The sequence below is a fragment of the Natrix helvetica genome, assembly GCF_964273705.1.
Source record: "Natrix helvetica genome assembly, chromosome: 1".
NCBI classification, from domain to species: domain Eukaryota; kingdom Metazoa; phylum Chordata; class Lepidosauria; order Squamata; family Natricidae; genus Natrix; species Natrix helvetica.
In genome coordinates this window covers 19,560,085-19,585,071 of record NC_138548.1, presented here as the reverse complement: position 1 = coordinate 19,585,071, position 24,987 = coordinate 19,560,085, and the positions used below count along the sequence as shown (strand labels likewise).

The following is a 24,987-nucleotide window of genomic DNA, read 5'->3' as shown; positions in this document are numbered from 1 at the left end:
CACCCCATGGCAACAGATTCTTAATTCCTTTCGGTCAGTAGAGACTGCCGGTGCTTTCCAAAGCATTCCCAGGCCGGTCGTGCCCTGGAATTACCAGCAGATTCGTCCAAGAAGCCGGGGCAATGAGTACCAGCCATCGAATATCAAGCGAAAGCACAAACATGGATGGATTAGACGTATCCGCAGCGCCAGTGGGATCGAAATCATCCTTCGAAGAATGCTGAAAGGCAGGAAATCTCTGAGTCATTAAAATTGTCCCTGGTTAGGCCCTTTCAAACAAAGTTGGAAGCCTGATACAGGTTTCTGTTTTGATTGTGAATCTAAAATTTCTCCAAGAAAGAATAAACCTGTTCAAAACTTCAAAATAAATGTGTCCTTTTGTTTTAGAAAAACGAGTAAAGTGTAAATATTAAAGTTGCAATTTTGTGGAAAACTTTGTGCTCCTTTCATCATGTAAATTTTTTTGGTCTAGATTTAGATCTTAGTTGTCATGGGAAATTCAGAGGTTTATAGCACAATACTAGGGAGAAGTCTGTTTCTTGGAATGATGTTTTGCATAACTGTTTTGCAAGAAAGGGGAACCTTGAACAATGGGAAAGCAAAGGTTTTTTTATAGAAATTGAAGGCTGCAAAGTTGGCAATACTAAGGATCAGTTTGGGGTAGTAGGCAAGTCCTTGTCTATCTACTTTATTTTTAGGAATATAAGACGCACCTTACACCCCCCCTAAAAGAGGGTGAACATTTGGGTGCGTCTTATACACTGAATGTAGACCCACCCACCCATCAGCACCTTCCCTTTGGCCTCTGCCTCCCAGCAATTTACCTCCTTGCAGCAAATGGGGAAAATGGGGCTTGCAGAGGCGGCAATAGGCTATGGCAGTGATGGCGAACCTTTTTTGGCTCTCGTGCCAAAAGCAGGGGGAGTACAAGGGGGTCGTGCGTAGGCATGTCATACCCACAATGCTATGTGCGTGACACCCACTTACCCCCGAATGCACGCACAACCAGCAACCCCCTCCACTTTTGGAGCGGTTTTTTTCGCCCTCCCCAGGCTCCAGAGGCTTTCTAGGAGCTTGGGGAAGGTGAAAACAGCCTCGCTGGATGCCTTCCGGAGGCCCCAGGAGCTTCCCTGAAGGCTCCGGAGGGTGAAAAATGGATCTGCTGAAAAACCAGAAGTTCGGGAATTATGACTTCCGGTTTGTCCGTAGGGCCAATTTTTGACCTCTGGAGCCTTCAGGAGGCTTCCATGAAGGCTCCGATGGTCAAAAATCGGCCCTACGGACAAACCGGAAGTGAGTTCTGGAAGTAACTTCACTTCTGGAAGTGACTTCTGACTTCAGCCCTACAGACAAACCAGAAGTGACTTCAAGGAAGCCTCCAGAGAATGAAAAATGGCCTCAAAAGAAGGCCGAAGTCAGCTGGTCAGCACACGCATGCGCGCTGGCCAGCTGACATGGCAGCGCCCCGCGTGCCCTAACAAATGGCTCACCGTGCCACCTGTGGCACATGTGCCATAGGTTCACCATCGTGGGGCTATGACAATCCCTGCAGTCTGAAACAGCTGATGATCAGAAGGCCCATGCTGAAATTGAAAGTGAAACTTGCTGTTTGCTGCACAATTGCTGGGAGGCAGAGGCAGATTTTTTTTTCTTGTGCTAATCAGGCTGCTGCAAGGAGGTATGTTAATAATTATAAATGCCTATAGAATGTTCCAATTATTAGACTTATTTTTAAAGACTTGTTTTATTATTGTTCTATACAACTTAACAAAATGAAGAAGCTTTTTAAAATAAATGCTTGATCTGAGGAGGCCCAGTGCTATTGTGTCTTCTTTTAAATAGCAGAGAATAACTATACTTCCAGAAAGCTACATCAATTTTAACAGCATCTGTACAAGTATAGTCTGAAATGTAACACCACAAACAATGCATATCATCTGAACTGTTTAGTGTTTATTGCAAAGAGGCAAATTCCTGGGAGGCAGAGGCAGATTTTTCCCCCTTGTTTTCCTCCCCAAAAGCTAGCTGCGTCTTAAACTTTGGAGCGTCTTATACTCTGAAAAATACAGTACCTAGATTATTAGGTAAGGTGGCCTTTTCAGGAAACCAATAGAGCTGGGCAAGACCCTTGTTAAGGAGATGTAATGTTGAGATAATCAGGCTGATTGAGGATGGAACGTTAAGGAATTTCTCACCTTGCTATTACATGGGTTGCAATTCCCTTCTTAAGGCTGGCGGATACTTGTGAGCAAGTTTTTATTGTTTTGTTTTTTATGGAATTACAGGGGGCAGGAAAGGTCAATTTGGTCTGAGTGGATTAAGCCAAGAGAGAAATAGAGTTGAGCCTAGTCTTGTGCAGCCTCCCTCTAGTTTGGTTAGATTTATTTTCTCCATTTACATGGGGATTTTTGTTGTTGTTGTAAAAATAGTCATAGAGAACACGTCTGCATGGGGTCACTAAAAGTCAACATTGACTTTAGGCATATATTCAATAAATGTGTAAGGCATTGGGGACTAAAGCCAACAACTTGAAATGGAAGCTAGATTGACTTACCCATGTTACTAATATAACAACTGCAGTGATTCACTTAACAACTGTGGCAAGAAAGGTGGTAAAATGGAGCAAAACTCACTTAACATTTGTCTTGCTTAGCAATGGATGTTTCATAGTCAATTGTGATTATCAGTCAAGGAGTAACTGTAATGTAGCACGTGTGATCTGAAAAATACCTGCTCTGAAGCATATTAGCTGGAAAAGTGACAAGACCATTTTTCACACTTACGACCATTGTAACATCCCCATGGTTGCATGATCAAAATTCAGACACTTGGCAACTGGCTTATATTTATGACTATTGCAGTGTACTGGGGTGTGTGTGTATGTCATTTGATTACTTTTTGCTACCTTCTGAAAAGTAAAATCAATGGGGAACCCAGATTCACTTAACAATCCTGTTACTAGCAATAGTTGTTTGTTTGTTTGTTTGTTTGTTTGTTTGGATTTATATGCCGCCCTTCTCCAAAAGGACTCAGGGCGGCGTACAACATTAAAAAAAAAAACACATTCCAAAAGTTAAAAAAAAATTATATACATATCCCCCCCCAAAAAAACCAACTGAATTTAAAAGACGATACATTTAAAATAAGTTAAAAGTGGTAGCTCTTACACTTATATACCGCTTCATAGTGGTTTACAGTCCTCTCTAAGCGCTTTACAGAGTCAGCCTATTGACCCCAACAATTTGGGTCCTCATTTACCCACCTCGGAAGGATGGAAGGCTGAGTCAACCTTGAGCCTGGTGAGACTTGAACTCAACAGTCAGCAGAATTAGCCTGCAATACTACATTCTAACCACTGCACCACCACGACTCTTGCTAACTTAATAACTTAATAACCCGAGTCCCTTTTTGGGAGAGGGGGCGGTTTAGAAATCCAAAGAAATAATAATAAATAAATAACTTCAGTGATTCAATGAACAACGGTAAGAAAAAGTCACGAAATGGGGCAAAACTCACTTAACTGGCTCACTTAGCAACAGAAATTTTGGGCTCAATTAATAAATAATACAGTTCTGAGATTTCTGGTGGTGATCTACCAGAAGTGCTAACCAGGTCCATCCTTGCTTAGTTTTCAAAGAATAGTCAAAATTGGCTGTCTGCTGTTATCTAGAAACGCCTGCATATCTTTGTAAGTTTCAGGATTACATAAATGGCAAGATGGCAAGTGTGATTAATGTCAGTCTTCCTCCCCAAAGGCCTGAGTGAAAATAACTATGTATATCATTATGATAAATAAATAAATAACTTCTTTGTTACAAGATGCTTCCTGGAACTGTGCAGTCTAAGCAGACACAGCCTGCAAAATCCTTTCCCAGTTTCCCAGAAAAGCCGGTGTTTTACCTATCCTTGCCTGACTCAGAAAGCCTTTTATAGTACAGCTATTAGAATTCATAGCCATTGGTAAACTAAAGTTCTACACGTGTTTCTAGTCCTCTTTTAAATCATCTTGGCCATTACCAAGCTCTCTGCGTCCTGTATCAGTAGACATAGATATCAATTATCCTATTTTCAACAGTAATAGTGGAAAACGCCACTAGAAATTTACGAGCATGAAAAGGCAGTGAAAGCCGCCTCCAGTTTTGCCCAAATGTATCTTTCAAATATATTGGACTGCAACTCCCAGACATCGAGGTCCCCCTATTAGTCTTCTCATCGTTCCTATCACCCATCTTCTCCCCTTATGACTGCAGTGCAGGACTGTTAACTTTGTTGCTTGTATCATTACTATTGCTTTTGATTGTTTCCTGATTGCTTATTTGTACCCTACGCGTATCATTAAGTGGTGTACCTTATGATTCTTGACGAATATAACTTGTCTTTTTATGTACGCTGAGAGCATATGTACCAAAGACAAATCCCTTGTGTGTCCAATCACACTTGGCCAATAAAGAATTCTCTCCTCTCCTCTCCTGTTCTGTTCTATTCTACTGAGACTTGGGGGGAATGTTGGGTTTATGAAAAAAGAGAGAGAGAGAGCGACCATTCCCCTTTCCCGGACGCACTACATTTCCCATGAAGCCACGGGAGGAAATCCTCGTTTTCATCCGGGGTTTTCCTTCCGCCTTTTCTCCCTTTTCCCCTTCCGTAGCTCACGGGAGGGAGAGGGGGCGAGAGAGAGAGAGGGCGGGCATTCCATCCGGAACGACGTCTATAGGAACCAATGGAGACTCCGTTTCCGCCATGGGTGGCCCAATGGCCTTTCCGATGGGCGTCGCCGAGCAGGGAACCCAGAAGGAGGAGGAGCAGGAGGAGGAGGACGATGAGAAGTTGGTGAGGAGGTGCCTGGTGGGGGAAAATGGTAGGTGGGCACTCCCAGCCCCTAGATGTGGAAGCGCCCCCCCTCCACCGGCTTCGTGTCCCCTCCCCTTCGGGGGGGAGGGGGCAGGGCTCCCCAGGGGAGGGGGCGTGCCGGGTAGTGGGCTTCGACCGGGCGCAATGAGTGCCAGGCGCTGGACAGAAGCCGGGTGATGCCGGGGCTGGGCCGGCCCGGGGCTCTCGGGCGGGGAGGGAGGGCAGCGAGACGCCCGGCCTGCGCTAAGAAGGTTTTCCAGGGAGGAGGGGGGCCTTTATGGGGTGGGGGGGCGGGATTTGGGGTGCGTGGCTGGGGGCTTGGCCGGGACCCTCCCCCGTGGGGAGGCCTCAGAGGAACATCTGCCTTGGTGACCCTCCATCCGTGAATGGACGTTGGAGGGGCTGGACTAAGAAGGTCCTCTGGGTGTGGATTTGGAGGCAGGCGGGCATGGGACGTTTCGGGGGGGGGAGCTGTGGGGGTTGCCAGGAGCGTCGGGGGGACAAAAAATGGGGAGATGGGGTTGTGGGGTGGATGGGGAGGTTGGATTTCAGCCTTGGATCAGGAAAATCTAGAGATCGTGGTTGGCTTGATAAGGCATTGCCCATATGAGCCTTTTGGGGGTGTCTATGGGGAGGGGGAGTTTGTGTCTGGGCTGGAGGTCTGCTAGGGTGCAGTACAGGGAGTCCTTGGCTTAACGACCTCAATTGAGCCCCAAATTTCTGTTGGGAAGTGAAAGATTTGCTCAGTGAGTTTCGCTCCATTTTCCCATCGCTGCAGTTGTTCAGTTCCTAATGCAGGTGCTAAGTGAATCTGGTTTTCCCATTGTCAGAAGGGCACAAAATGACCCCGGGACACTGCAAACTGTCATAAGGACGAGTCAGTGGCCAAGTGTCTGAATTTTGATTACAGGATGCGGCAACGGTTGTAAGTTTGAAAAACTGTCATAAGTCGCTTTTTTCAGTGCTGTTGCAACTTTGAACGGTCAGTAAATGAATTGTTGTAAGTCCAGGACTATCTGTACTTAATTCAGTCCCCAGGGGCGTTTAGGCTATGGCATCCAGTCTTGCTCAGTTCAGGAGCATCTGAGACTATTGGCTGTCTGGACTCTATTCAAATAATGTAGGGTACATTATTTAGTTAGGAAGAGCAGCTCCTTTTGAGCCTCAGATTTTAAGAATAAAACTCAGGTTGATGGTCCTGGCTTTGAATACTGTTCCATTTGTGTCCCTTTCCCTTTGTCCATTCTTAGACAAAATTACAGGTAGAAAGAGGTTAGGACACCATGAAGGAACTGTTCATGCAAGTTAAAGACTATGAAACAGGTAGCTTGTTTGTCCTATGTAGTCAGATTTATTTAGGGAGTGTTATACAGATTTTAAAAAATCAGATGGTGAAGGGTAACTGCTAAAGGATGAGCTTCCTTTTGTCAAAGGGAAATACCCACAGCTGGCTGCTAAAAAGTATGGTGTGGCCCAGGGGTCAGCAATCCATCGCTCTGGAGCCACATGTGGCTCTTTTATCCCTCTGCTGCGGCTCCTTCAAAACATGTGTCATTGGCATGTGATTTATTGAGCTTTTCAACTCCTAGTAGGCCAACCACGGATAAATCCAAGAAAAGAAAAGCTTCAGAAGAAAACAGAACATTTAATTCAACTACATATGCTAGTTTTGTGGCCTCAGGAAATATTCAGGCACGGGACGGGTTTTGTAGTTCCCGGTGTTTTCTTTTTTGTGGGAAACGGGTCCAAATGACTCTTCGAGTGTTTATAAGGTTGCCGACTCCTAGTGTGGCCAATCTGGGATCAGAGGGGCATTAGTTTAGATCCTGAGATCTAGTCTACTTGCCTGTGATTGGAATTTCTTTTTTCTAGGCTGACTTTCTGAAAGGATTGCCAGTTTATAACAAAAGCAACTTCAGCCGATTCCATGCAGATTCTGTATGCAAAGCATCGGTAAGTATCTTTGTCCTTTTGGTTGTAAATTCATGAGAATGGCATTCATAGTTGGCCAAAAGTTAAGAATCCTTAGCTTAACCCCCCTCCCTTTCCCCTTTATTTCTTGCAAAAAACAAAAATCGATTCCAAAATTTGGCCATTTTCTTGATTCTCAGGGGGCTGAAGGTTTCATGCAGATCAAGGATTATTTATATATTTAATTGATTAATATGGCTTATCTTGCAATAGTGACTCTGAGTGGCCAACATTGGATTAAAAAAAACCTCAATACAAATAAACAAGATAATGAAAAACAGATAATGGAAATTGAGGACAACATAAATGGTCAATAAATGTGTATCAGTCTCAGAGGCTTAATTATCCATGCTCATGTTAAAACCCTGCATTACTTTTCTTAATGTATACTGGCTAATGCTCTTCTTGAGTAGAGTTACTAGTTGATGCTAATAGAGAAATCTCTGAAAGATTTAATTTCGCAGATCAAATTCTATACGTTATAGGAAAGTGAAGAAAGGTGTACCAGAAAGTTGGTTATCATTTGTTCCTTTTTGTAAATAACTTTTTTTTAAAGCCCACATTTTCTGAGAAGGAACTGCGATAGGTTGTTTCAATAAGAGAAATGTGGGTTTTTAAAAGATTAACTTATTTTTAAACTGTCCCAGGTGTAGTCTTTTTTATATATAGTCTCCCCCCCCCTGCCTTCTGTACATAAATTATATATATTTGTAAATTCTTAATCTATATCAGTCTCATATTTTAATACATTAAAAAAGGGGGGTGACCTCACAAAACAAAATAGAAGTAATTAATTACAGCTAGTCCTTGTTTAGCCATTGCCTTGTTTAGCAGTTGTTCACAGTTACAGTGGAGATGGGGAAAAAACTTGACCAATCCTTGCATTTTTAGCCATTGCAGGTTTATAAAGCAGCAGAGGGAAGCTGAGAAAAGTTGCATGATTGTGGTGTTATTTAGCGACCACTTTGCTTAATGATGACTAAGTTGCCGGTCCCAATTGTAGTCGCTAAATGAAGAGTACTTGTAATAGAACTGGGTAAAGGGTGTTTCACAGGGAATGCGATGGCTCAGAGGTTAAAGATGGAAAACTTGACAGCCTGGGTTGAGACCCAAAAGCTGTGGGGACAGAGTGAGCACCCATTGCTTGCCTGAGCTCCTGCCTACCTAGCAGTTTGAAAGCATGCAAATGCGAATATATAAATAGGTTCCACTTCGGTGAGAATGTAACAGCTTTCTGTGTGGGGCTTATAGTCACACAGACTATAATCACATGACTACGGAAATGTCTTCAGACAGCATTGGCTCCCTCGGCTAAGAAACAGAGATGAACATCGCCCCCTAGGGTCAGAAATGACTAAAAAGAGGAAACCTTTAGCTAAAGAGTGTTTCGTACTGCTAGGAAATAGGTGAATGGAAGTAGAACTTTTGATGGAGTTGATCAAAGGTAGAATCGGGAATAGCAGAAGAAAACTGTAGATGACACAGACTGAAATCTTAACTTTCTATCCATCTGGAATTTTCCATCCAGGTACAATGGGTCAGAACCTCTTCCAGTGGAAAGATACTGTTAACTATTTTAAGTGATTTGTCACTGTCAAAACAATCTTCTTTAGACATTAAAAAGAAGAAAAAAATGTGAGAAAGAAAAGAAAAGAAAATAAGGTAGCCCCTATCGTATGGCTACAAGTAATCCCCAAATTTCTGCTGCTAAGCAAGACATTGGTTAAGTGAGTTTTGCCCCCCCGTGTTACCACTTTTCTTGACCCAGTTGTTAAGTGAAACATTGCAGTCGTTAAGTTAGTTACACGGTGATTAAGTGAACCAGAACTGTTAGATGACTTTTGGAGGCTTTGAAAGCCACAAGAAAGAGCGCAACCTCTTCTGGTGCAGCCTTCGAAAACCGCTTGAGAATGGGGTCTGCTTTTGAGAACAGTTGTCGGATGTTCAATGCATTTTGACCTGACTCCCCAAACATAGTGGCAATGTCACTTTTAATATTTACATTATAGATTTGCCATCAGCAATCTAGAAGCAGAATCTTTCCCTTCCATAGTTGTCCAATGCTGTTGAGAGACTGTGAGGGTGATGAAGGTATTGGATTAGAAACACAAATAACCAGATTTTTGTTCATTCTTAGTAATGGAAGCCCACTAAGTAACTGAGCCAGTCATTTTCTTAACCTAGTCTGCTGTACAGAGTTATCGCAGGGACGGCGGAAGAGAGTGGTGTATATATTTTGTCTTTGCTCTCTTGTATGAGAAGTGGGATATACAGCTTATAAATGCATTAAGTGATCAGCCTATGCTTATTTGGGAGTGAAGGCATACCTTTCTGAATCTAGCAGGGACCCAACCAGTAGTGAGATCTTACTGGTTTAACAACCGGTTTGATGATCGTGTGCTTCACGTACACAGTTTTGAGAAAACTTAATTACTGCATTTCTGCTGCGGAGGAAAACAGCTGAGGTGCGCCAATCTGCTCCGCTGCGCGACTCAGCTGAGAGGATATAGGTCAGTAAAATGCAAGGGCAGGTGGGCCCAGCTAATCGTCAGAGCGAACCAGTTCGCTCCCAGCTGTTCGTCGGAGATACCGGTAGAATCCCATCCTTGGACCTGAGAGTGTCTGCATCCTTTGGGGAACTCCAGCAAACAATAAGCTTTAAATCAGTTTCCATTAGGACATGACGATCTATTGATCTGTTTAGAAAGTTAAACTTTTTCTTATTTTGTAAAAACATTCCATTACAATAGCAGTTTGAATGTTTAACAATATGGTGGATTGAACTGCCTCTTACACACGGCATAACTCTTTGTTTTTGAAAACAAAACTTATTTACAGAACAGAAGACCTTCAGTTTATCTTCCGACACGGGAATATCCATCAGAACAGAGTAAGTCCCTGCCTGTTTTTGTTATTCCTGCCCCACTGTCCGTGGAAGGTTATTGCTGTATATGTATAATGGCAATTTGTGTATTTTATATTTCTCAGCAGTTAAAAAATGTAAGTGACTTGTGGTGTACCATTTTATATGGAATCAGACCAAAACTTCAGTTTTTGATGTAGAACTCTACTGAAAGTGTAGATTCTTCCTTCAAGCTCATAGTTAAGGTGAAACAGAGATAATTCATTAGTCTATTATTTAGCACTGTGATAGGTTTGGATTGCATTTGGAAGCCTTATTTTCACTATTCCTTTGCTAGAAACACTATTACGATTTTTTATGAATTTGGATATTATAAGGCTAAATATGCGCAATGGAAAAACTTTCAATCATGGCTGCAAAAGACCGAAAATGCATAAAATAGAGAGTTGACCCCAAGATAGAACTCCAGACTGTGGGCAAAATCAGCCTGCAATACAGGATTATAATCGCTGCACCACCAGTCCCCCCAGGCCCTCTTGAGGCTGCGTAGATCAGTCCATTGATTGCCTGAAGTTGGTCAGCTACGTTAAGCCTCCTGGATGTTAATCATTCCTGCTCCCATGGATTTTTTTTGTCTTTGATCATTCTGTTTTTCTGTTTAAGTAAGGAAATATCTCTGAAATGGTGACCCAACTGGTCATGAGTTGTTTAGTCTTCATATAAATTAATCCAGAGTTTTCTGGTTACATCGCTTAGGCTAGGATATGTCAAAGAACTACAGCAATAATAATAATAATAATAAATATTTATTTCTTAGCCGCACCCTCTCCCGAAAGACTCGGGGCGGCGTACAATAAAACATAGGAAATAAATATATAGACAAGACATACATATAACAAAAACGTATGCCAAGACATGTACAAGGAGGAGGTGGGCTGATGAATAAAAACAATTAAAAACACAATGTTTAAAAACCCCTAAATAATTGAATACAATTAAAATACCCAAATAAAAAACCCGTCAGGAGCGATATAGTTAGATCATAGTTGAGCCAGGCCAGCTACTTGAAATAGGTGGGTCTTGAGCTTTACACGAAAGGAGCGGAGGTCAGAGGTATTCCTAATATCCGGGGAGAGGTCATTCCACAGGGCTGGGCCCGCCACAGAGAAGGCTCTACTCCTAGGCGCCGCCCCTCGGCACTGTCTGGTGGACGGCACCTGGAGGAGACCCTCTCTGTGCGAGCGGATTGGTCGCAGGGATGTATGGGGCAGAATACGATCCCGCAAGTAACTAGGTCCTGAGCCATGGAGCACTTTAAAGATCGTTATCAAAACCTTGAAACGCACCCGATAGACAGCAAGAGGACCCTATCAAAAAATGGGTGCACTATTGGTTTTAATATACTACATTGCATTTTAGAATGCAGAAATCAGTTGATTTTTATTTAACAGTGTGACTCAACATGGGGGCTGGATGCAGCTCATGGGCTAGTATAGATGTTAAATACCATGATGAGTAAGATGGACCTTAGTGGTCCTGCAGCCTATTTGTCATGAAATTAAGGCTTGCATGATTATGTTTTATTGATCATAAATTATTTTTTAAAACATCAGCATCCTCTTACTCAGTTTTCTAATCCTACTCAACCCCCGCCCCCTTCCCCGAGCTGCTCCAGCAAAATATTCTTTCATTGATGGTATTGAAAGTTGCCAAAATATCAAGCTGGATGTCCAGCATGACTCAACTTTCTCACAGCAAAAAAATCGCCATTTTAGCCATCCTCATCAAATCCAGTACTGTAATTCAAATTAAAGCAAAGCAAAAACTCAGCAGTTCTGTTAATAATTGGTTGAGAAACGAAACTCTTTATTTGTAGAAAATATTTCCTAAAAATGTTTCGGTGATTTACAGCCACTATTCCTTGCTTCCTTGTTTTTCCCTTTGGGGTGATAGAAAACAAATTTGTTCTGTGTGACACCTTATCATTTACCTCCTGCATTTCTTCCTTAAGATGAAACATAACAATTTCCTTCAATCTCTTTTCATGAAACCTAATTTCCAATCCTCTGATCATCCTTGTAACCCTTTCTTGATACAGTTTGCCTGGATTAGGAATGGTCAGGAAACGAAATGAAAAAAAATATTTTGCTTCAAATATGCACGTTCTATCCCACTACAGAAGTTCTACCAAAGCATTTAGGTCCAACTTCAATGATCCAAAATAAAACCTGCAAGTAGAAAAATAGGAACCACCTTTGGTGGGAAGGTAACAGCGTTCCGTGCACCTTTGGCATTTAATCATGCTGGCCACATGACCATGGAGACGTCTTCAGCCAGTCCTGGCTCTTCGGCTTTGAAACGGAGATGAGCACCGCCCCCTAGAGTCGGGAACAACTAGAACATATGTGTGAGGGGAACCTATATCTTTACTAATTATAGCAGTTTTTATAGGTTGCCCAATTGAAAAGATTTTGGACAGGTTGCAACAAGTTAAAGTTAAATAAGAAGCAACAATTACAATAGAGTAGATCGCTCATCATTTTGCCCCCAGTCTTTTCCACCCCTTTCCTCCTCTTATCTGCCATCTTTATCTGCATGAATACTGTTACCAAGGAAATCTCTGAAGCATGGCTTTCCTCTTATTTATTTATTTGTAAAATGTATAGGCCACCCATCTTACCTTAAGGGTGGCTTACAATCATAAAAGATAAAAACTGTATAAAACATAGATAAGTTACTAGGAAAGCCAAATACCGCAGTCCAGTTAAAAGATGGGGAGGGCAGAGCAGGATGGCGAGGAAGGTGGAATCTGTAGCTAACCAATCTCTAACTCTCATGCTCTCCCGTTGGAGCCCCAAGCCAGCTGGCACCCCAAGAGCGCTAGGCTTTTATGGAAGATCGAGACGGTTGGAGCTGACCTCACTCCTCAGGGCAAGATGTTCCACAGGGCAGGTGTGACAGCAGAGAAGCTCTTCCGGAACCCGCGAGCTGGAATAATTAGGCTGATGGGGCCCACTGCATACCTCTTGCTCTCCCACTCTCTGCAGCACTTCTGCCCAGCGCAAGTGCATTTAGCCTGTATTTGCAAGAGGTAAAGATTGAAGTGTCTAAAACCCTGGTGATTTGATTCAGGCATGGGCCTAGCTGCTCCATGCGCAAAGCACTTTGACGATCCTTAACCATTCATTTTTTAGAAGCTGTACATGTGCTCAGTTATGCTGGAGTCTCCAACCTTGGCAAGTTTAAAATTTGTGGATTTGAACTCCCAGAATTCCCCCTTCTTCCGGCTGAGGAATTCTTAGAGTTGAAGTCCACAAGTTTTAAAGCTGCCAAGGTTAGAGACCCCTGCTGTAAGGCACCTGGTGCCATTTCTGCTGCCACAAATCACATCTCCAAACGTGCGTGGGATTAAGTGGCCACCATTCTCCAAGCCCTGATCCAAAAAGTAGCAAGTGGTTGTGGTTGAGTGAGTTGAGGCAGTGCTCTAGTGCAGCGGCCCCCAACATTTTAGACTCCAGGGGCCGGTTCTGTAGAGAAAGTATTTTCTGCAGACCAGAAAGGGCATGATTTTGCATGCTCCCTATATCCCATGGAGAGGTCTTGGTTTGTTTCCACTGCCCGGTTTCTGGCATGCCACGGCCCAATGGCAGACATAGACCAGGGGTTGGGGACCCCTGCTCTAGTGCAAAAGGTACCTCCTGCATCTTAAAACTCACAGGCACAGATTATATTCTTTAAGGCTTTTGTCCACAAGGTGAGACATTATCTGAAAACATCTATCAGCCCTTCAAAGTGGACTAGGTCAGGAAATAAGACACCGCGAGAAATACTGGTTTGTATGTGTATATCTACCGTATATGGGTTCATATATAGGCTATAATAATAGAAAAGCAGGCAGACCGAGAGAAGTGGCTAATTTCAATTTCAATTGATTGTTCACTATCAGTTACAGATTGAGTAACAAAAGAGCTAGTTTGGTCTAGTGCAAGGATCTCCAACCTTGGCAACTTTAAGACTTATGGACTTCAACTCTCAGAGTTCTGGCTGAGGAATTCTGCGAGTTGAAGTCCATAAGCCTTAAAAGTTACCAAGCTTGGAGACCCCTGGTCTAGTAGTTAATGCACCAAGCTAGAAACCAAGAGATTCTGAGTTCTAGTCTCACCTTAGGCACAAACCAGCTGGGTGACCTTGGGCCAGTCAACGCTCTCAGCCCAAAGAAGCAGACAGTGGCAAACCTTTTCTGAAACCTTGCCAAGAAAACTCAAGGGACTTCTCTATAGGCAGTCGTCAGGAGTCAAGACTGATTGACATATACAGACACAAAAGCTTGCCGGTGTTTCTCCTTCTCTCCCTCTTATGCCCAAGAGAGAGAGTGAGCCAGTGTTGAATTTCTTTCTCTCCTCCCCTGTCTCTTCGAGTAAGCGTGTATTTTTCTAATAGCTGCACATGTACTTGCTTCAAGACTATCTCTGTATGGATCCACAAGGGCCTTACTTGGATAAGAGCCATGGTGGCGCAGTGGTTAGAGTGTAGTACTGCAGGGCTAAACTCACGACTCACTCCAATTCTGAATGGCTCAAGTTAGCAAGAGCAGTGGTGGTCCAGTGGTTAGAATGTAGTATTGCAGGCTAATTCTGCTGACTGTTGAGTTCAAGTCTCACCAGGCTCAAGGTCGACTCAGCCTTCCATCCTTCCGAGGTGGGTAAAATGAGGACCCAAATTGTTGGGGGCAATAGGCTGACTCTGTAAACCGCTTGGAGAGGGCTGTAAAAAAGCACTATATAAGTCTTAAGTGCGATTGCTATAAGACAGGGGTGTCCAAACTTGGGAACTTTAAGACTTGTGGGCTTCAACTCCCAGAATTCTTCCCCAGCCAGCAAAGAGAATGGTCTGGCCATTCCCACAAGCCATGCAGCAAATACAATATGAGGATCCTAGTGCACTTTTATCCTCAATGTGCCTTATAAACCTTGGCCAGCTTCCAGTTCCAATTTGATTGGGAAGGCCTATTTTTCAAGCTCTTCTGGGCAATTGCTTTGTGCAGTGGAGGCAGGAAGAACTATTTTGAAGCCGTAATAATAAATGTGCCATTGCGCATCCTGGGTTGTATTTGGAGTGAGCATGATGCTGGCCCTATCCTTAAACCAGGGGTGTCCAAACTTGGGAGCTTTAAGACTTGTGGACTTCAACTCCCAGAATTCCCCAGCCAGCATGGCTGGCTGGGGAATTCTGGGAGTTGAAGTCCACAAGTCTTAAAGCTCCCAAGTTTGGACACCCCTGCCTTAAACTCTTCTCCTGCCCTGTTTTGAAACTTATCCTTGAGTAAATCGAAGAGCAGGTTGCGTCTACAGCATAGAAGAGGACTCTTGGAAATAGCATCCCATCATATCTTCCTAAGAGCTGGGGTGGGGGTGGGGGAATATAGGTAGTCCTTGACTACCTATTGATAACCACAGTTCATTTAGTGTCCGTTCAAAGTTACGACGGCACTGAAAGTTCATAGTTACGACGACATTGAAAAAAGTGGCATGATTTTTTTCCACACGACCGTTACAATATCCCCATAAACACATGATCAAAATTCAGACGGTTGGCAACTGACTTATATTTATGACGGTTGCAGTGTCCGGGGTCATGTGATCACCTCTTGTGACCGCCTGACAAGCAAAGTCAGTGGAGAAACCCGTTTTCACTTAACCACCGTGCTGCTAATTTACCCACTGCAGTGATCCGCTTAACAACAGTGGCAAGAGAACTCACTTAACAAATGTTTCTCTCAACAACAGAACTTTTGGACTCAATTGTGATCCTACGTTGAGGACTTTGTACAAGGGGAGTAACAAGAGATAGGCAAAATACTTCACAGGTAGTCCACCATTTATGACCAGAACTTCTATTGCTATGCAGGGCAGTTAAGTGAGTCACACCTGATTTTACAATCTGCTAAACAATCACAGTTGTTAACGTGAATCACTTGGTCATTATGTGAATCCAGCTTCCCCCCCCCCCCCATTGACTTTGCTTGTCAGAAGCCTGCTGGAAAGACTGCAAGTGGTGATTGCGTAATCCTAAGTGCCCAAATTTTGATCATGTGACCATGGGGATCCTGTGATGGTCATAAGTGCCATTGTAATTTTGAATGGTCACTAATTAAAGTGTTAATACCAATTTATAATGCCTTGGTAAGGCCACACTTGGAATACTGCATTCAGTTTTGGTCACCACGATGTAGAAAAGATGTGGAGACTCTAGAAAGAGTGTAGAGAAGAGCAACAAAGATGATTAGGGGACTGGAGGCTAAGAGGAACGGTTGCAGGAACTGGGTATGTCTAGTTTAATGAAAAGAAGTACTAGGGGAGACATGATAGCAGTGTTCCAATATCTCAGGGGTTGCCACAAAGAAGAGGGAGTCAAACTATTCTCCAAGGCACCTGAGGGTAGAACAAGAAGCAATGGGTGGAAACTAATCAAGGAGAGAAGCAACTTAGAACTGAGGAGAAATTTCCTGACAGTGAGAACAATTAATCAGTGGAACAGCTTGCCTCCAGAAGTTGTGAATGCCCCAACACTGGAAGTCTTTAAGAAGATGTTGGATAGCCATTTGTCTGAAATGGTATAGGGTTTCCTGCCTAGGCAGGGGGTTGGACTAGAAGACCTCCAAGGTCCCTTCCAACTCTGCTATTGTATTGTATTGTATTGAACAGTCATTAGTCCTGTATAGTTAGAGCATTCCAATCTGGAAGTCCTTTCAAATGTATGTGATGCCATCTCAGAAGTAGGTTGGATTGGGCAGTTTTGTGGTTGGATCACTTCAAGTATATTCAGCTTTCCTTAGGACTGGATCTAAGTTGGGATCACAATTGTCAGGTTTCCAAGTGATGAAACCCATTCAAAAAAAGAAATGCACAAAGTCCATCTTCGAAAACAAATTTATTTTATTTAGGCGGACATCGAATTTGCAAAGTCTGTTATGATTCCGGATCGGACACAAACCAGAATTACGCCACATAATAGTGTAAGTTAGAAACATCCCTCAAAAGTCACATTCTCCAATAAACCCTCAATCCACATTGCCCCGTGTCTTCAAACTCCACCTTCCATTCTCCGCAGGAACTGCCTGTGTTCCCACAGGAAAGAAGGTCACCTAGCCAAAACTATCTATTCACTCCTTCCCCCCCACCTTAAGATTATGGCGAGCCCCCAAAAACCCTTACATGGTAGAGAGAAAGAAAAAGGAATAAATGAGTACATTAGAGAGTTAAATAAAATGGCTACGTATATGTCTAGTGTGGGTTTGAAAACAACTCTTAGAATTTCTAGGCAGTCCAGAAAGGTTTTCAATTGTTGTTGTTCATAGGAAATGACCCAACACGTTCTTTCTTTCTTGTGCCCTGCCTCAATCCTTTGGGCAAAATGGCAGAGGGAGCAAAAAACATCCCTTCCCAGGCTCCTTAGAGAAGGCAGGAACTAGAGAAGTAAAATCCATCCGAAACAGCTCTCCGGAATTGGATTATCTGAGCTCTCTCACTTGGGAAGCCAGTACCCAACTGAACTTTGCCCTTGCCTTGTCATCTGTAATTGTTGTGCCTCAATGCCCCGTAGTCCTAATTCACCAAAGCTAAGAAAGAGCAGCACGTGGAGCATAGAGTAGCAGCACAGGGTAGCCCTCAACTAGGCTTCAGCAACAAGGGAGGGCTACAAGGGAAGAGAAGGCAGCTGTGGTCCATGGGAGAATGTAGCCGGCAGCAGGTTGGGGTTCTTGGCCATCTGATTCTCAGCTGCCTTGAATATCGAGGGTTAGTGTCAACATCTGTGCCTGGATTGTTTTGAAGCTTCCCCTCCTCACCACATGTGGAGTGCAAATGCACAGGGTTATGGCATTACGATAGGCCAGATGCTGGGGACAAACAATAGGCAAGGTATTTATTGCATGCCTTTGTCTATGGATGTATTGCCAAGACATCCGGTTGATAAACAACCAGTGGGACCAGAGAGAGGGAGCTTGAGGAGATTTATATTTTACCGAAGAGCCGTGGCGGTGCAGTGGTTAGAGCGCAGTACTGCAGGCTACTTCTGCTGACTGCCGGCTGCCTGCAATTTGGCAGTTTGAATCTCACCAGGCTCCAGGTTGACTCAGCCTTACATCCTTCCAAGGTGGGTAAAATGAGGAGCCAGATTGTTGGGGCCAATAGGCTGACTCTGTAAAACCATTTAGAGTAAAGCACTATAAAGCGGTATGTAAGTCTAAGTGCTATTGCTATTGCTATTTTTTTTTTTTTGTAAAACTCAAGGAAGTGTATGTAATGCTACTGCCTCCTGTTTCCTCTCTTTTCCTTTCCTTTCCTTTTTTCTCCTCTCCTTTTCTTTCCTTTCTCCTCTCCTCTCTTCTCCTTTCCCCTTTCCTTTCCTCGCAAGAACCACTCTGCAAGGTGGGTTGCACTAAGAGAATGACTGGCCCAAATCACCCATGCTTAGGGGAGGACCAAACTCCTGGTTTCTAGGCCAACCCCGTAACCACTATAACAAGGATTATATGCCGGTGATGATTTATGTAGATGGAAAAATGCTGACTTTTTACATGCCATGGAGCCGTGATGGCAAACCATTTCTGAGGGCACGCAAGATATTGCCCTGTTAGCTCCTGTACGCATGCGCATGCTGGCAAGCTGATTTTCGGCCTTCATTTTCAGCTGTTTTTCACCCTCCGGAGGCTTGAGGGAAGCCTCCTGAAGGAGAAAAATGGGTGAACGGGCAACCCGGAAGTCTGCGCGTGACCTTCCCCCCGTTTTTGGCACGCCTCGACAAAAAGGTTAGCCATCACTGCCATAGACCTACGAAAAGACAAAAGTCTACAATATTTAATAGACATGATACAAAAGAGGAGAAGAGAAATGTGAGAATTAGAGTAGAATTTCCATGCCTTATCTGTAGAGATTCTAGTGGAGGGGGATACTCTTCCTGATAGGTGGTCGAAAGCCAGCTGGGAACATTGGAAATGCTGATCACGTAACCATAGGATGCTGCAACCATCATAAATGCATTGCCAGTTGTTAGGTGCCTGAATTTGGATCACATGACTTTGGGGATGCTGCAGTGATTGTTAGGTGCAAGGACTGATCGTTCATCACTTTTTCCATTCATCACTTTTTTCAGTGCCACTGTAATATCGAACAGTCACTAAACAAATGGTTGTAAGTTGAGGACCAACTGTATTTTCATTATTTGGTCTTGAACAAGGCTAAAGGCTTCCTACTCCTGATGGAACCAGTTGTTCTGTATCCAGAATTGCACCTTCCCTGGTTGATACACAAGCTCCATAGGATCCTGTGGAAATCATTTTCTTGCTTTCTTTTGGCTGGAGGGATGATCTCCAGAGATTGAACCTGTGACTTTCTGCATGGGAAATGTGAGCTCTCCTGCTGAGTGACAGCCCTTCTCTGCGCTTAGTTTCAGCTCCAAGCAAGCAACTGTCTCCCGTAATCCTGCAGTCAGCGAAGCCCAGAACCCTGCAATGGTTTTTTAGTGGATTTGTTTGATTCTGTACTGATCATTTCTTTCTTGTCTTTCTTCAACAGTAATTGTCACAGAAAAGACAAATATACTCTTGCGTTACCTACATCAGCAGTGGGACAAAAAGGTAGGGGTTTTTGTAGAAATTGTTGTCAAGTGCCATCCTTAGTGTGTGTGCATGTTAGAAATAGTATAGGGAGGACAGCGGATTAAAAACAACTGATAGATCTGTAGCTCTAGTGCAGGGGTGTCCAAACTTGGGAACTTTAAGACTTGTGGACTTCAATTCCCAGAATTCCCCAGCCAGCTGGCTGGGGAATTCTGGGAGTTGAAGTCCACAAGTCTTAAAGTTCCCAAGTTTGGACACCCCTGCTCTAGTAGAATCTCACTTGGGATAGATAATAAGCGGCTCCTAACCTATCAGTGCTTGTCTGCACTGCCAGAAGTCTACTGGAAGCAAAATTGGTATCGGATGTTTACTTTGGGAAAGAACCAGAAGTGACAGTTCTAACCGGTTCTGGAGAACCAGTAGCGGAAATTTTGAGTAGTTCGGAGAACCGGTAAATACCACCTCCGACTGCCCCGTCCCCATCTATTCTCTGCCTCCCGAGTCGCAGCTGATCGGGAGGAAATGGGGATTTTGCAGTATCCTTCCCTTGCCACGCCCAGCAAGCCACGCCCACAGAACCAGTAGTAAAAAAAAATGGAATCCCACCACTGGAGAGAATCCAATTTCCAAAACCTTGAGAAAAAAATTGGGGGCTTGAAGTGAGAGGGAGTCAAGCCAATCTAATTTTTCTTGTCTTTTTTTCCTCCTCCTGTTAGAATGCAGCGAAGAAAAGAGATCCTGAGCAAGTGGAAATAGAAGGTGAAAACTCTGCCCCACCTCGCAAAATTGCCCGGACGGACAGCCAAGATATGAATGAGGACACTTAAAAATTCTCTCCAGTCTTCTGTGTTAAAATTTACAGGCGCTTCCTGTGTGGGTTTTATTTTTATTTTATTTTTCTGTGTGTGTCATTCAGTGTGTACACAGGCACGCACATGTACATACACACTCACGCACACTTCCGTCAGCCCTCTGCCTTCGCCCATCTCTTCCTCCTGCCCTCCATCGTGCAGCCTATACCATTTCTGACTTTGTAGAAGCCAACGTATTTATTTTGGGGGGATGGAGGGAAGGAGAGGTTTCTTTTTCCATTTTTTTAATTATTTATGCGTGCGCTCTCTCTCTCTCATGTTCAGAGCAAATCAGAAAGTAATGATGTTTAATCTGTGATCAGTGATTATTATTTTTTTAAAGAAAATAATTCCACTTTTGTGGCTACCCCCTTCTTTTTGAGGAATGAGCTGCTCTCTGAAGAGGGAGCTCCGTTCATGCTGATGCATTGTGTCCTCTGTTCATATTATCGAGAATTTCCATCTCACAATTACTGTACAACTACTGGTGTGTCATGACTTAGCATTGTTTCGATAACAGGAGGCACTCGTAAGGTGAGGGGGCTGGGTGGAAGGCTTATTTCTTACCCATCCTTCTCCAGGCGTGTTGCTACCTGCATACCATGTTCTGTTTTCCAGCAACGGTGGCGGTAGTGGGGGATCAGGTTGTTTGCGGTGGTCTCTCTTCAGCTGATGATCTCTGGCTGAGATCGTACCCATTTTGCTGGCAAATGTTGTGTTATCATGTTACCTCCTTTGGCCTGTCTCCTCCCCCATGACCCTCTGGCTCCCCCCCCCCCTCATCCTGGGAAACTCATTAGCACATCGGTTGGTCGTAGATAGCGTGCAAAAAAAACCCACTTGGGCTTGCCGAGGAATCTCTTTGGCACCACTCTTTGGATGGACCAGTTCTGTGCAACTTTTCAAGTAGAATAAAGCGGGATATTTCTCACCACTTTTGACGAGTTCTTGTTTTAAAAAAACAAAACAAAACACCTCTTGTTCGAAACTCTAGGGCAAGGGCCAGCGACATCGCTCCCTACAGCTGCCTGCAGTTCTGAGATTAGTTGCAAACCCCCTCGTGCAAGAAATCGGATCCCTGGTAAGGGGTCAGCGTCTTGTCTTGCAGCCTGCTGCTTGAAAGAGGGGGGGGGGGAGTGTCTTCCAGGCCAGAGCTCTGGTTTTGAAACTGATGCTAAATCTGATTTGAAGTTGCAACACTCTTGGTAGGATTGGTGCAGTGCAGAATACTCCTTCTAAGGTTGGAATATATTTTCAAGGTCAAAACATTTTAACCTTATAAATAATTCTGCACACTTCTAGTCCCTACCATTTTTTTTTTAAAAAAGCTCTGGACCCAACCATTCATCCTATTCCATGGCCCACCACAGTTTATCCAGAGGGAACATAGATTTGAAATCAGAAGAGTGGCCTGACCCCACTTTTGTAAAGTAAAGCACTGAATTCTGAGGTGCTTTAACATTTGAAGCCAAGGTGACATGAGCTGCCTTACTCAGTGTTTCTCAACCTTGACAACTTGAAGTCATGTGGATTTCAACTCCCAGAATTCTCCAGCCAGCTGGCTGGGGAATTCTGGGAGTTGAAGTCCACAGGACTTCAAGTCATCAAGGTTGAGAAACAGTGCTCTAAGTAATTGTCTGTTGAGCTACAGACGTCTCTTTGGATTGGCAGCCTCTCACTATGGTTGCCTGTCCTTAAGTCAGTTGAGAACCTAACAAATGAAGAAAACCAGTTCGGATTTCTCAGGCAAATGAAATAGAGACTGGTTGTTTTGGTAACTCATATGCTGGATATAGAAGTGATACTCGGCCAATAACCTTTGGCTGTTTCAGTAAGCAAGGTGTATGACCATACCCTTGGTCTTTTTGCATCAATGTCATGCCAGGACATCAAAGCAAATTGACTTAGTTTAGGGACAATTATAAAAAACAAAGGCCTGAAGGAATGTATGTTTGCATGAAGAATGTGTGAATCAGGTGAATTAGACATAACAGTTTATCCACATAAACCAGAGCCGGGGAGCTATGGCCCTTTTACGACTTGTGGACTCCCAGAATTCCTGAATCACGGCTGGCTCAGGAATTCTGGGAATTGAAGTCCATAAGTCGTAAAAGGACCATAGTCCCCCACCCTTGACATAAGCTGTCGCAGGATGATGTGGATGTGGTTAGTCTCTTGAGTTGGTGCAAGTCCTGTGGAATATCTTTTATTGAGGCAGCTCCCTGTAGTGGATAAGGTGTTGGGAAGCTGTGAGTTCTAGTCCCACCTTAGGTATGGAGCTGGGTGGTTTTGGGCCAGTCATTCCCAGATCAACGCACCTCACAGGGTTGTCGTGGGAAAATGGAAGGAGGATTATGCATGTTAGCCACCTTACAAAATGATAAAGGTGGGATAAAAAAAAATCAAATAAATTGCACTCGAGACTCCAACTCTGGTATGTTTTGGCTCGGTTTAAAAATGCATCTTTTTTATGTTGCCCTTTCTCAACAGTTAAAACTCCCTAATTCTTTTAATGGATGTTTTTCACTTTTTTTGTGATAGTTGTAATCGCTGTTAGGTTTTTACAGTGAAAAGCAGCATCCAATTGTTTTCATTGCCAAGTAATAAACTAGCAGAATCTTTAATCCAGATTTTGGCGGTGGGGAGGGGAGGGGAAATCCCTAATGGGCCTAGTTCACACCGTGCACCAAGTCAGCTGATGGTGCGTTTTGATGAATTCTGCAAACTCTACTGATGCATTTCAAATTATGCATGTGCAATACTTTGTAATCTAGGAAATATAATTTGATTTAAGTGGATTCTGCCCCACTGGAAAATGTACTCTGTTTATTTCTCAATTCTAAATGTAGAAGTAAAATAATCTTTTTACTTAATTTGATTGGAATTTTATATGTATAAGGACTTGATGTGACCTGAAAACTCAAAACGGTGTCTCTATAGTATACCCTCAACACACTCAGCTTTCTTTGTCAGCAACGGTAATATGTGACTGTGGAACTGGGAATGTGGCCTGCCCAATTCATAGCTGTACGATGACATAGCGCAAAGCCAACACGATCCTGGTTTCAAATTACAGAGTGAGAACATCAGAATTGAGATGGTAGGCAGCTCATGACTTCGCTTTCTTGTTTGGTGGTTGTGCACTAATTTCACCTTGTGAAATTCTTTTAGCTTCCATTTGGTAGGGCCATCTATAAACCAGAATATGAGTGGCTTGGTTTTGATCAACAAAATGCACCAGCCAGGTTGTAGATTAATGGAAGGAAAGAGGAGTCAGGTAAACCCAGGTGTCTGTAAAATATCAATGGATTTTTTTATGTAAAGTGAACCCCAATGAATGGTCAATTTTAGGGCAGACCATTCTGGAAGATTTGTCTCTGTCATTGCTAAAAGTCAAAAGGGACTCAGTGGCTAAGACACTGAGCTTGTCGATCAGAAAGGTCGGCAGTTCGAATCCCCGGGGCCGCATAACAGAATGAGCTCCCATTACTTGTCCCAGCTTCCGCCAACCTAGCAGTTTGAAAGCACGTAAAAATGCAAGTAGAAAAATAGGAACCACCTTTAGTAGGAAGGTAAGAGCGTTCCGTGCGCCGTCAGCATTTAGTCATGCCGGCCACATGACCACGGAAATGTCTTTGGACAGCGCTGGCTCTTCTGCTTTGAAACTGAGATGAGCATCATCCCCTAGAGTCAGGAATGACTAACACATATGTGCGAGGGGAACCTTTACCATTACCTTTTATTCTGGAAGATTTGTCTGTCGTTGCTAAAAGTCAATGCCAAATTTGATAGAATATAATCAAAATGGTGAATAGATTTCTTTCTGTGGCTCCCAAGATCCGAGAAATCTTTGATACCTAAGATAGGACTGTTGAATTAGGACTGCAAACACAGATAGCCAGTAGATTATAGCAAAAATTAGTCGCTGCCAAGAATTGTTGCAGTTGAGACCTAGCATCTGGCTGTATTTTAGCAAAATGATCCATGGCGTTAACTCTAGGATTGTCCGTGTACACCTAAGCGCCTTTCATAGAACCCATAAAATCCCATGGGTCATCGGACATTTTTAAGGAAACCCTTTAAGGAAATGGGTGATAGGCTTGCTGCCTAGGAGACATGATGGCAAATTGCATTTACAGGAAGGAGTTAACATCCCTCGTGTCAACCTTCTTGTGAGCAGGCAGCCTTTTCCCCCAAAGAGATTTTGTGAGAACACGTGCCATATTCTCAAAGTTCAAAATGTACCCTAAAAAGATCCCTTGCTTAGCCCAAGAGACGAAGCCAGATAGCTTTTAGCTGGATCAGGGTCACCAAAGGCTATTTTAAGCAGTTGCAAAGTATAACTCCAGCAACACAGAATTAACACATGGTTATATTTCTAAAAGAGCCAGTTTGGTGCAGTGGCTAAGGATTCTAGGCTAAAAAAAATGGGAGACTCTTGTCGTGCCACCTTAGGCACAAAGCAAACTGGGCGATCTTGGGCCCATCACTCATCCCTTAAAACAGGAGGCAACGGCAAACTACATCTGAAAAACCTTGCCAAGAAAACTGCAAGGACTACTCCACGCACATGTATATACACATTTGATTCACACATATACACATTCTAATACTCTCTGCACGCACATAATCAAATTAAATTTCAGGAAACATATTTTTAAAGCCGCCTGGAAGCCTTACTAGTGCCTTAAAAAGTAGAATTTTAAGGCAGTGATTGCTTTTACACACTTTCACTAAGTGGTAATGTGGCTCCAATTTGGCACAGCATTTTCTGTGGACCAGCCAAAAGCCAGTGGGCCTGTTCTGATTGAGGCTTCCTAAGAGCACGAAGC

At 43.5% G+C, this 24,987-nt stretch overlaps 1 protein-coding gene across 2 annotated transcripts; it reads left to right on the top strand.

The window, feature by feature from the left end:
* The first annotated feature begins 4,752 nt into the window (after nt 1-4,752).
* DDA1 (DET1 and DDB1 associated 1) lies at nt 4,753-23,028 on the top strand. Of its 2 annotated transcripts, XR_014176016.1 has the most exons (6): nt 4,753-4,858; nt 6,724-6,804; nt 9,661-9,712; nt 19,261-19,322; nt 20,021-21,628; nt 21,765-23,028. XR_014176016.1 is itself a non-coding variant. In XM_081960685.1 (5 exons), exons 1-5 carry the CDS (start codon nt 4,856-4,858, stop codon nt 20,129-20,131), a joined length of 309 nt encoding a protein of 102 aa, XP_081816811.1. In that variant the 5' UTR covers nt 4,753-4,855; the 3' UTR covers nt 20,132-23,028. The 2 variants fall into 2 exon arrangements, 1 of the variants encoding a protein (XP_081816811.1); XM_081960685.1 differs by having other exon boundaries at nt 20,021-23,028.
* The last annotated feature ends 1,959 nt before the right edge of the window (nt 23,029-24,987 follow it).

What these genes read in the sequence shown, in the direction of transcription:
- DDA1 (XM_081960685.1), top strand. An exon ending in ATTCTGTATGCAAAGCATCG is followed by an intron (nt 6,805 to 9,660) that starts GTAAGTATCTTT and finishes ACTTATTTACAG; the next exon opens with AACAGAAGACCTTCAGTTTA. An exon ending in ATCAGCAGTGGGACAAAAAG is followed by an intron (nt 19,323 to 20,020) that starts GTAGGGGTTTTT and finishes TCCTCCTGTTAG; the next exon opens with AATGCAGCGAAGAAAAGAGA.